The sequence below is a fragment of the Blennius ocellaris genome (assembly GCF_963422515.1).
Source record: "Blennius ocellaris genome assembly, chromosome: 12".
Taxonomy (NCBI): Eukaryota; Metazoa; Chordata; class Actinopteri; order Blenniiformes; family Blenniidae; genus Blennius; species Blennius ocellaris.
Window position 1 is genome coordinate 1,092,295 of NC_137661.1, and position 11,927 is coordinate 1,104,221.

At 40.8% G+C, this 11,927-nt stretch overlaps 1 protein-coding gene across 2 annotated transcripts in view; it reads right to left on the minus strand.

Annotated features, from left to right (window-relative positions):
• The window catches only part of ryk (receptor like tyrosine kinase), a 50,443-nt gene extending 40,528 nt beyond the window's left edge, over positions 1 to 9,915 (minus strand). For both annotated transcript variants that reach the window (XM_080506654.1, XM_080506653.1), the window contains exon 1: positions 9,277 to 9,915. In XM_080506654.1, the coding sequence (XP_080362780.1) occupies positions 9,277 to 9,493 (217 nt within the window). In that variant the 5' untranslated portion in view covers positions 9,494 to 9,915. The remainder of the gene's footprint in view (positions 1 to 9,276) is intronic.
• Between the last annotated feature and the right edge of the window lie 2,012 nt (positions 9,916 to 11,927).

An 11,927-nucleotide genomic window follows, 5' to 3' on the forward strand; every position in this document is an offset into this window, starting at 1 on the left:
CAGCAATAAGGCAGAAGACAAAGCACATAGAACTTTAGAAGTAGATTCTTGCACATAAACCTAAATATAAATCAAGTTCTATAGGTCTATGGCCACACTCCTGCTGTTAGCGTCATGTAGCTTAATGCAGCTGCACCGGAGCTTGAAATCCCTGATTGTTGTGGTTATTTGATGACATCACAGACCGCGGTGGGGGAGAGGAGGGCCATTACCTCATCTTTTTTCCACAGATGATCGTCTTTGCCGACCTTACCTTCCACACCCGGGGGGATTGGATGGCACGAGCCGGTGTTTAAAAAAATGTCCCCACTCGTGTTCAAAAAAGCCCCTAAAACACCGCCTCATGTGGATGACAGGCCAGACACAGCTCGTTTAGGTTAACCCGTTTCATGGTGTGGACGGACTCTCAGTCACTCGTTTTAGTACAACCAAATGTCTTGAATACATCCATTGCTAATTAGCCAGTTAAAAAAAAAAAAAAAAAGCAAAGAGAAAACTGCTCAAGGTCCCATTTATGTGACGATTTCTTTCAGTGAAAGTACATTTTGTTGTGTTTTCAACTGAGTTTCTTAAAAATATTAATGATTCTATACTGGTGGCAGCTTCTGGTCCCTTTTGACATCTTGTCTGAAAAGGGGGAGAACTTTTCTGAAACGCAGTAGTAAATGTATACAAGCCCTCCAGTTGCAGTCAATAACTAATGGCTTCCATGAAAACTGGATTTTCAATGTTTCTCGTTTTCTTGTCTGAACAGCGAATCATTGTCGTACAAAACTCTAAACTTAAAAAAAAAAAACACACAAAAAAAAAAAACCCCTCTGACACTCTGTCCAGAAGAACTCAAGTTCACCCAACACCGCAGAAGTTGACGCCCCAATCGAGGTACTTTTTCACAGTATCGTGAGTGATGTTATGATGCCAGCAGAGGCGATAAGAGGAGAAAATAAGGTCCATTAATATCCTCAGTTTTGAAGAGACTGCTTTACGTCACCGGACTCCTTAACAAACTCGTAGCCTTGTGCAGCTTGTTAGGAGAGTTTAAAAACTTTGATTAAATTGTAGATGTGAAACAGCCTTTTTGTCTTTCATACACTAGTTACATTAAGAAACATTAAGAAAATGTAATTATATGTGAATGGACTCATTTAGGGGTAGTGGGTAGCAGCCTTCACCTAACAGTAAGGAGGTGAGGAGTTTGACTCGTCAACTGCAGGGCTTTGCATACTTACAGGATTCAACACAACGATCAAACAGTGTGGTTTTGAAAACAATGTGGGAGGTCACCTTCATTCATGTATCAATGTGTGAGAATGCTAAAGCCTTGTTGAGCCGCATTTTGTAATAACGGTGCATTTTGTAATAAACGTCCAAAATGTAATAACTTTTTCATTTCATTGTGTAATAAAGCCGCATTTTGTAATAAACTGCCGCATTATGTAATAAGCTGCCCCAATGCATTTTGTAATAAATTTTGCCGCATTATGTAATAAGTTATTACATTTTGAGAAGATTGTTACAAAATGCACTTGCAACTTTTTTATTCTCTAGGAAATGTAATAACATGATGCATTACGTAATAACAATTCTAAAGCATTGTTTATTTGTTTGTTAATTGTATTTTATTTTACTTTAAAGTATTTGTAAAAGTTAGGCCTATTATTAGTATCACTGTATTAGCCTAGTAGCAGTACTTAGCAATTACTATCAGTACACTATCCAAAGGTTGCACTAACAGAGAATATTCTGTAAATTCCAGATTTTTTTTTATTGGATACCAAAACCCCATCAAGAATAGTTATAAACATCCAACAAACCTTATAATGCTTCTTATAATACAGAACAAAACTCTGGGTATCAAAATGTAATCCATTCATAAACATTAACATATGCACATACAAAATAGAAACGCTGATGAATAGGTAAAGAACAGCTATATTTATGCATTTATAGAACCTTTCAACAACAATAAATGCAACGTTGACATGCAGGCTTGCGGCCAATTTAAAATAATAATGAACCAATGAATATAAGTTCTACCATGGTCTTGTTAAGGTGTTTGGCAATTTCAACACTACTTTTTCTTTTCAATGGTTTCAGCCACGTGCAACGACTGAACACATCCATCACTGTGAGAATGTAACGGTATAAAGTATGACCATAACTCATTTTTATTTTTCCCATGTCCAATAGGTCAATTTGGTGTCGATCTTGCACTTCTTTGGCTTGAATGGTCATCAAAGGGGGCTTATTCAGAAACTTTGCATTTTGAAGTTGGGACCACTCAGTTTTGTTCAAGATTTCCTGCACCTTTCTTTCACTAATTCCACTATGATGCATTCTCAGTCGTTTGCTCAACTTTCTTGCTCCAGAACCCTTAGTATCATCGAGACCCTTTTTAACAACACAATCAACATTAGACTGTAGCATGACTGGCTTGCCGGCACACAGCAGTGTCTGCCCATCCTCACTGAGAGAATAGACCCCTTGATTTCTCCAGAGAGAGACACCAAGGCATTTTGTTGGATTCTTGTGCGTTCAGAAACTGGAACATGAAACTCTCCTCTCAACTTGCGAACTATGACATTGTACATTTCCTCGGTCATTGCTTGCTTTTGTCCAGGGCCTACAATGAGCCCCAGCAGGGTGCAGGTCAGGGTTAGAATTAGCAGACCTACAAGGGGGACAAAAGAGGGAAAATGTTTAACTCCCAAAACTAAACTGCATTTTGTGCCTTTTTTTTTTGCACTTTTATTTTATTTGTGGAATTTCATTTCAAAGACTAAAATATTTTATCTTGAATTAATATTTAAGAAGGTATTTTAATTATTCCAATTTTGATAACCCACCACCACCTGCGGCATCACAGTAATTCAAATTGCTTTATGAATGCTGATCTTATGTTATAGCCCGAGATTTGTCTCAATAAAGGATTCTATCATTAAAGAGGACGCTGCTTTTGTAGGAATACTGAAAAACAAGGTTTTAACAAATCTATTGTTTTCACACCTGTTATAACATTTTTAGCCTTTTAATAGCTATTTCAATGCTTACTACTTATGACTGAGTTAACCCTTTGGCCGCCAAAGATATTCCCAAAATTTATGAAATGTTAATATTAATTTTCCAAAAGGCTGTAACTTGAAACTGGTAAGAGATAAAATTATGCTGTAAATGAGATCAACCTTAACCACAACCCTACGTTTGTGATGGGAGTAAATTTACCAATCTAATTTGCATATTATGACATTCATTGTGATCTGGGATGTGTTGTTTAAATGATCACTTTATTTTTTGAGCAGTGTACTATTGTGTGTGTGTGTGTGTGTGTGTGTGTGTGTGTGTGTGTGTGTGTGTGTGTGTGTGTGTGTGTGTGTGTGTGTGTGTGTGTAGTTTTTTGCACATGCACAGTTTTCCTTCAAATGTGTTATTACCTGTCGGTCATTAAAAGTTATTAACTTTTAATATGTACTTAGAGGCATAGATTTCAGTTTTACTTTGCAAACTGTTTTTAATGCAGTGAGCATAACTTGGACAATGCAGGTTTAAATTCAGTCATATAATTTCTTATCAAGGGCAAAACATCTACATAACTTTAGATCAACTGCAAAATGTCTTTATACTTCCATATATTCAATTACACAGATAATATTTGGCAGTTTTTTCATACCTGGCATCATGTTGAACTCTGTTGGCTGTCTCAATTAAGCATGCAAGCAGTGCATGATCTTTGTAGAACAGATGCAGCAGCCAATCAGATTACAGCCCGCCCTCCCCTCCCTGGATGAGTGACAGACCATGTAGAGCTTTGAATTTGGCCACAAGTTATTGGCCTATATAATTCAAAATGTGTTCTGTCATACATAGATTTATTGGGCTACATAGCTCTAAGGGAAATTGCATAAAAAACAACAAAAAGTCACTCTTGCATAAATTCATTGTTTAACAAACAACAATAATAGGTATTATTACATAATGCACCATGTCCTAGAGAATAAAAAAGTTGCAAGTGCATTTTGTAATAATCTTCTCAAAATGTAATAACTTATTACATAATGCGGCAAAATTTATTCCAAAATGCGTTGGGGCAGTTTATTACAAAATGCGGCAGTTTATTACAAAATGCGGCTTTATTACAAAATGAAATGAAAAAGTTAATACAGGTTGGACGTTTATTACAAAATGCACCGTTATTACAAAATGCGGCTCAACAAGCCTGCTTTTGAAAGACCCGTATTTTGAAAACAGTGGGGGGGCTGAAGACTGAAATCGGCATTCAAATCATTTGCATATGTTGTTGTGACCTTAATCAAAAAAGTTGAACAATTTACAACAAATATTGTGTCACTATTGACTTTATAAAACTCAAAACGGGATGCATAATTCATGTCTTAGAAAGTTATGTATATTATTATCTAAATGTCATTATTACTGTCAGTCATGCTGCAGCAATTCAGAAAAAAACCCGATGTGTTTTCTATTTATAGTTGGATTTCCTTGATTAGTAATATATTTCCCATTGGTTATATATTTCCCAGTTCATCAATCAGGTGTTTCAACACTGGTTTGCAGTAGAAATAACTGGAGACAAGTTATGACACTAATGGAAAACTGCAAGCTTGACGGAGGCGATATCAATAGAATTCACAGCTTTGGTAAAGAATTTGTTGAATTGACACTCAACAAAACAGGAACACTACTATACTGGAACACTTGACTGACAACAAAAAAAAGCTTCATCTCTTTTTGATTTCCACCGATTGTAGATGTTTAATGTATATGTATTTCTACTGTTTCTTTGATTTAAGTTGCAAAACCATTTGAAAATGGAATAAAAAGGAAAATAAAATACAATCAAGCGTTAGACATTAGAAGGCTGCTAAAACATAACCTGCAGCAAAAGCTAGAACATGAGCTGGGACTGGATATGCAGCTGCAATGAGACTTTCCACTGTGGCCTTTCTGATTCCAGTTTCCTCTGCAGCACTTTAGATTCTCCCTCCTGGATCATGGAGGTTTCTATCCATTCAAACTGCTCATCCACACAGTTAGCATCACACACCAAGAGTTTTCTCTCAACAGATGATGTCAGTCAGGACAAGGTGAACTACAATGTGACGGAGAACAAGAGGAACCCAAAAAGACAGAACCAGTTTAAAAACCATGAAACTTTCCATAGGAAACTTTAAAATAACTGCTATATTCGGAAACAAGTTTTTTTGTTGTTTTTACCATTTTCAAGGGGACGTAATAGTCTGTGATTCCACTCGATTACATTATCATGGGTTCTATCCCTACTTAATGGATCTTAAGCTCACGGTTGTGTTGGCGGCCGCTGTGCCTGGAGCCAGTGACCAAACAAGAAGGTCTAAAATGACCCCCCCCCCCCCCGTCCAAACCCATGCAGTACTGAGTGGTAGCAGTAACTTTTACCTGCTTCCATCACCCTCTCAGGATGCATCTGGTAGCTGCTGCTGCTTCCAGGGACAATGCTGAGTCAGAACAAATTACAGCTACTGCAAAAAAAAAAAAAACTAAAGTGCTGAACTTGTGAGATGATGACACGTTTACTGAAGGCAGGACATTAGTGAGTGTGTGAAGCCGCTTCCTCCCTCCATGAAGACATCAGATACTCGCACTCGTACCCCTTCATTAGGCTCTGCAGCGGCACCCGCATGGCAAATGGAGGGTTTCAAAGTGTAACCTCAACACGTCTTCAGTTAACCCTACATTAGCAATTCACGACGGATCGCAGGCCGACTTAACCTTGGCAATCCTGACTCAGGATACAAATGTCTTTCCGAGTATTCAAGGACACCACAGCTTCCAGTAGCAGCACATTGCAGACCATTGTGCAGGTCTGCATTGCTCTTCAGTGGGCTGAGGTGGTCGTTGATGAGCCATGGACGGATCTTACCACCCACGTTTTGTGGACCCTCAACCGCAGAGACCCCACTCCGGTCGTAGTTTTGAAATGTATGGCTTAGTCACTTCCTGTTTCCCCCTCCTCCTGCTGGTGACACATCAAAATCCCTTTCTCTGAAAAGCCTCCAGGCTGTTTTTCCAAACTCTCCTCTACTTAAATGAATACTGAAGAAGATGTATAGAGCAGCTGGTTCAATTTAAAGGTGAATATCCAAAATGTATATTTTCCACCTCTTATCACATATGGAACGCTTGAGGAGCACATACCGGAAAATATCTGCACTTCAGCTTGTAATAGTGATGAACTGTTTCTAACCTTCTGAACCTTCATGCAGTTATTTTTCAATGTTATGTCCCTCTTTTGGAAACTATCGTTCTGTTGCTGTCGTTGTTGTTGTTGTTATTGTTCTCCTCACATGTTGATGAGCATGCATTGTAAACAAATCCCAGTGATCTGTCCTCAGACCAAACGGCGTCCTTCCAGCTTCACTGAGCTTGTAACGACACATCTGTGGATAAGATCAGGCTGGAACATCATGATAGGTTGTGCATGCAGAGTGTATTTGTACTCAGATTGCACTTTGGGTTTTTACTCTGTAAAAGTGCCTAAAAGCAACTGTTGTATTTGTCGCTGTATAAATAAAGTTAAAATGAATTGGTACATAGATTTTGTGAACGATGAAAGAAATAACCAGTAATTGAATGGACACTGAAACTAGAACAATAGCAGCATGGCGTTACAGACTCTGACAAACTTGGATTCATGGCAAAAATCTTGAACTCAGAACTGCAGATGATCTTCAACTATGAGCTGGAAATAATAAGACACTTCCCCAATGCTGATGGATGACATTACGCAATACTTGATGGGTCCCATCAACGACCTTTAATGAGTACAAGTATGTTGAGCAGCATCAGACCCAACGCTGGTATACTGGTCAGTTTTATGAGAGTATGCTTAAAGCGCAACTAAACTAAAAGGGGTCAAAAACAGCTTTGTGGTTTATACTGGTACTGTTAGTTGGCCAAGTAATGCTGTTTACACACAAATGCAGCAACGAAGCAGTGAAACTTGCCAGTGAACATGGATGATCAACATGGTGTGTAGGGTCAGACCACTCAATCTAAATGTCAGGGTTGTTGTCAAGCCAGACATTTAGATTGAGTGGTCTGACCCTACAAACCCAAAGGGCAACGTGTCACAATCTATACTCTGGTTTTAAAAATCAGTACAAGGGAAGACGTCGGCGACCATTCCCAACCAGGAGAGCCTTGACTAGAAATATTAGTAGGTTCATTTATCAATGATATTTTGTTAATTGTTGAGGCTTCATCCCATATCTGACAATATATTCCAAGTCATCATGACCCTGAAAGATCTGTTTGTACCGAGCTGAAGGTGACAGTTTCACCGAGTTCATGAAATATGTTGAGCACTGTGGTGAAACACAAAATGCTAACCTCCACGTTACTGCAGGGAGTAAAGTGCTTTGCACTTTAGAAGCATTTAAAGTCTGTTATGGTTGTTATAATTAAAAGCTTCAAAGGGTGTTAATAAAACGATATATTTCAAACACAATCTTCAAAATATTTGCCTAAGAATTGTGCTCCATCTCCAGTTCCATCCTGTTGTTTTTAAACTCGTCTTGATTAAAATGCTTTGCTTAGTTAAAAAAGGATTGCCAGCAACATCCCCAGCAACTAATGGCATGTATTACTGCAACAAAAACTAAACATGGTGCAAATAATAGACATTTTACTATCAATTTATTAATAACTTAATTGAACTAAAAGTTGAGAGTGAATGTGTAATAGCGCACACACGGGGGTAGTTTTGTTTGACGCATAGCATTTATCGCACATAATAAGAAGTTTTTTGAACGAAGACTGATGTGAAGTACATTTTGGTAAAGTGTCAGACTTATCATTGCATGAACCGTCAATAAAGTTGCGTTGCATCGCAAAAACAGAACCTCTGACCATCAAGGTCTTGATGGATGTTTATCAACCGACAAGCATTTTGAAATTAATGCAGCATACTTTTATCAATTTTTACAAAACAACAAGCTATGTTTGCCAAGTTGAGAATAGTGTGTGATGACACAGTTCATCAGAATGTTGTAAATCTGAATACTACACGGTGTAATAACCCCATATAAAAGAGACGTGACCATTGTGAAGCATCCCCTCGTCTTAATAACATCCTGTAAACGTCTGGGAAGTGAGACGACCAGTTGCTGGAGTTTTCCAACAGCAACATCTTGTCTGATACTTCCAGCCAAATATTCTGTACTGGAGAAAGATGAAAAGTGCAGATATCCAGACTCTTCTACTGTGAAGTCACGCTGTAGTAACGACCCGGTGTGTGTGGTATAGCCGTCCTGCTGAAATACCAGAGGCCCTCTGAATCACGGCAGACGGTTTGATACCTGTGTTTTCTCTTCAGCATGGATATTGCATTTCCAGACTCGTAACCTTCCTGTGCCACAGGCAATAATGTGTCCACCCATCAACAGAAACGCTGGCTTTTCCATTGTGCACTGAGAAGGTCGGTAGTCCTTTCCCTCTTTAGTCTGCAGGACACATCTGGACAAACCTCATAGTAGGACTCAACGTTTGTCCATTTAAATCAGACTGGTTAGGGATATATTCAATCTGGTTTACATGAATATTCCTTCTTCTGAGTACATCAAACCACTTCAACTAAAACTTGGTGGATTGCACAGTGAGCCTTGTTCAGACAATATCTAAAAGTGTGCCTGAGCTCAGGATCCTACCGTCTCTATTGTAAAGCCCATTGCACAAAGACATTTCAAAACAATCATCTCATGCCAACACTGAGCTCTCCAAAGGCAATTCAACATTTTTACGAAACAGCTTAGTGTTTTGGGTTTTAGTTTTCAGCTTTTTGAGAGATCCTGTCTCTCTGAAGTGTAACTTTAGTACCCACTTATTAAACCCATAGTACTGATCCGCTGCAAACACTCTAGTTCGCTGCCAAATCCTCTTTCAGTTGTGTTTTTGTGAAGCAACTTACCTTTTTTTGTACACATGCCAACTTTTGGGAGGTGTGTTGCTGCCATCAAACTCAAAACGTCAATTCTTACTCTATCACATGACATTATATGCTAATTGTAATATCCGTTACATCGTATATGAACTATGAATAAAGTTAGTTTATGATTGGTGTATCCTGCTTCTTTTCCCCGTTGTACACACCCTGCTTTTTATACACAGTACTTTAAATCAGATGAAGCAACAAGTTGGAAGTGAAGAAGAGCATGATAAAAACAAACAAACCCCAGACGAGAGGAAAGTTTAGAAGCAGCAGCTGCCGCTCGCAGGCCTCCTTACCCAGCAGCTTCTTCACCTCCTCCACGCTCATGTAGATGTTGACGTTCGGTTTGTTGTTGTTGACGCCTAAAGGGCTCCCCAGGTTGGCGAGGCACCCGGCCCCCTCCAGCTCCAGCAGCAGCAGCAGCCGCAGGAGCACGAAGAAGCCCCGGAGCCTCGGCGGCGGCCGGCCGCGGGACTCCGACGGGCTGCCGGAGCCGCGGATCAGCCCCGACATGGCAGCGCTCGCTTCTCTTCTTCTCGCTCTCCGCCGATCGCTGTCTCATCCGTAGCTCAAGTTAATCCCGTGAGACCACATTTCCAGTAACTTCACGCCGCGCCGTCACTTCGGGCTCCTCGCCTTTTTTTTTCTCTCTTCCTTCAACTTTTTCCTGGTTCTTTTCTCGGAGCGGGCTGAAGCGGGCTAAGTTAGCCAGGGCGGGCTAACTTTAGTCGGGCTGTTGCTAACAGTCCGCGGTCGCAGCTGCTGAGATTTTACACGTTTTCCAGCCCCGGGAGACACTCGGCCGTTTCCAGTCACGCTGGTTTGTGCAGGTGAAATCCGGAGAGGTTGTGTTTTTTGCTTCAGTCACGCTGAGGAGTGTGGAAGCGGCTCATACATCCAGCGCTGTCCCTCCGGCCGAGGCTGCGCTCCGTCCCGATGCGTTTTCCTCCGCACTGTCTCGGCTTTCACTCCGAACCGGGAATGCTGCTTTCAAGCACCGTCGGAAATAAACACGCTAGTCTAGATTCGCTGAAAGAGCAAGTCATTTCAGAACAGTTAGCGTGTTTTTACGGCCTTAATGCAGCACATAAAACGACATAAAATTAGATAAGCAACCCAGATCTGCTGTGGCAGCATGACAAACTGGACATCACCAAACGGTCATTCCGACTGGAACAAGTAGCTATCAGATTTCCGAGGTTCCTTAAAGGCAGCGCCAGACCCTCCAGTCAATGTGAAGCAGAGCTCGCGCCACACAGCCCCTGGCCCACCACTCTAGAGAAATGTAATGGTAAATGGTTTATCACTTATATGGTGCTTTTCCACCACTTGATCAGCCCCCAAACCGCTTTATAGTATAAATCACATTCACACACATTCATTCATATATTCATTCACACACACACACACACACACACACACACACACACACACACACACACACACACACACACACACACACACACACACACACACACACACACACACACACCAATAGAGGTGGCTACCATGGAAGATGGGGTTCATTGTCTTTTCTTAAGGACACTTTGATATGTGGAGAGGGGGAGATGAGGAATCTGCCTGAAACACCTGCAACAAGACTGAGACGGAGATGATTCTACCAACTGAGCCACGGTGAACGCTGGATTTTCTAATCTTTTTCACATGAGAATCAGAATCAAAAACACTTTATTGCCAGTCAGTAAAACATCATGTTTCTTTACAGTTTCTATCTTCAATAAATTGGTTGGCTTCAGACTTTCTTGTGAGTCATATATCAAATCCCAATGTGAATCTGAAAACAAAATTAAGACATGTCATCTGTGGGCACTTTTCCACCAGAAAGAACCAGGTGCTAGTTTGGAGCCAGGGCCAGAGTTAGCACCAGTTCTTTGTCTTTCCACCGCCCAAACCGGTTCTTAACAGGGGCTAAACTGGGGCTGCGCTGGCTCCACTTCATTGTTGGGCCAGTGAGGAACCAGGCTGGAGCCAGGCGTCATCAGGTGGGGGCGAGTGGGGGAGTTATCGCTACTTGCAAGGCGGAAGAGACACGAACCGGCTTTCTGAAAACTACAACGAACACGGTTATCGAAGTGGTTATCAAGAAAAAAATAAAGCATTGGAACGATGTAATCAGTCGCTCCCTGAAGTTAACTTGTATATTTTTATATCTCACTGCGCTCTCAGCTGCGTGAGATATAGAATTTTGAAGCAGTTTTCCATTGTTTTCACGCTTTTCATCATGACATCATTCTAACTAACTTCACTTTCATGTCTCGTTTCGCGTTCTGACCGCAGGTTGAGGTCATGCAGCCGCTGCGCAATGCAGTGTGAGGCTGTGCTGCGCTAATGTATGCCCAAATGTTGAAAAAGAAGCCCCAAGCTCATTCACGTGTTTTCTCTCTCCCTCTCTGGACGGAGACAAACGTGAAAAAGGACCAGGGAGATGTACGGCTCCTGAAGTGGTGGGAGGTGACAGCCAAGCACCTTGTTAGCAGATTGGATTACCTGCTGCAGCCTGGCCTTGTCCCTGGCAAACCACATCATTACAGATGAACAGTGTTACAGACTAGGATTAGTCACTTAATCCCACTTTATTTCTAGAACACTTTTCCTTTCAAGAAAGTGATGTGCAAAGTGCTTCACATCCAAAAAGACCTGATATTAAAAACCTCTCTCAACCCGCAAATTTTGTCATATTTTCACCAGCATGTGTCAAGTGTAAGAACCTGGAGATGACTGAAGAAACATCATCTTACTATGACAGGAGGAGTATTAAAAGTTAACAGTCTAAAGTTAAGCTGTCTTCAGGGTTAGTGCCATCATGTGAAAGATGAAAGCATCACTGAAAAGATGCTTCACCGTATGTTTTGGTTGTTACTTTTGGTTTGACTGCAGGACATGAGAACTCTCACATCTCACTTACTTAGGGCTCCTGCTGGGGGTA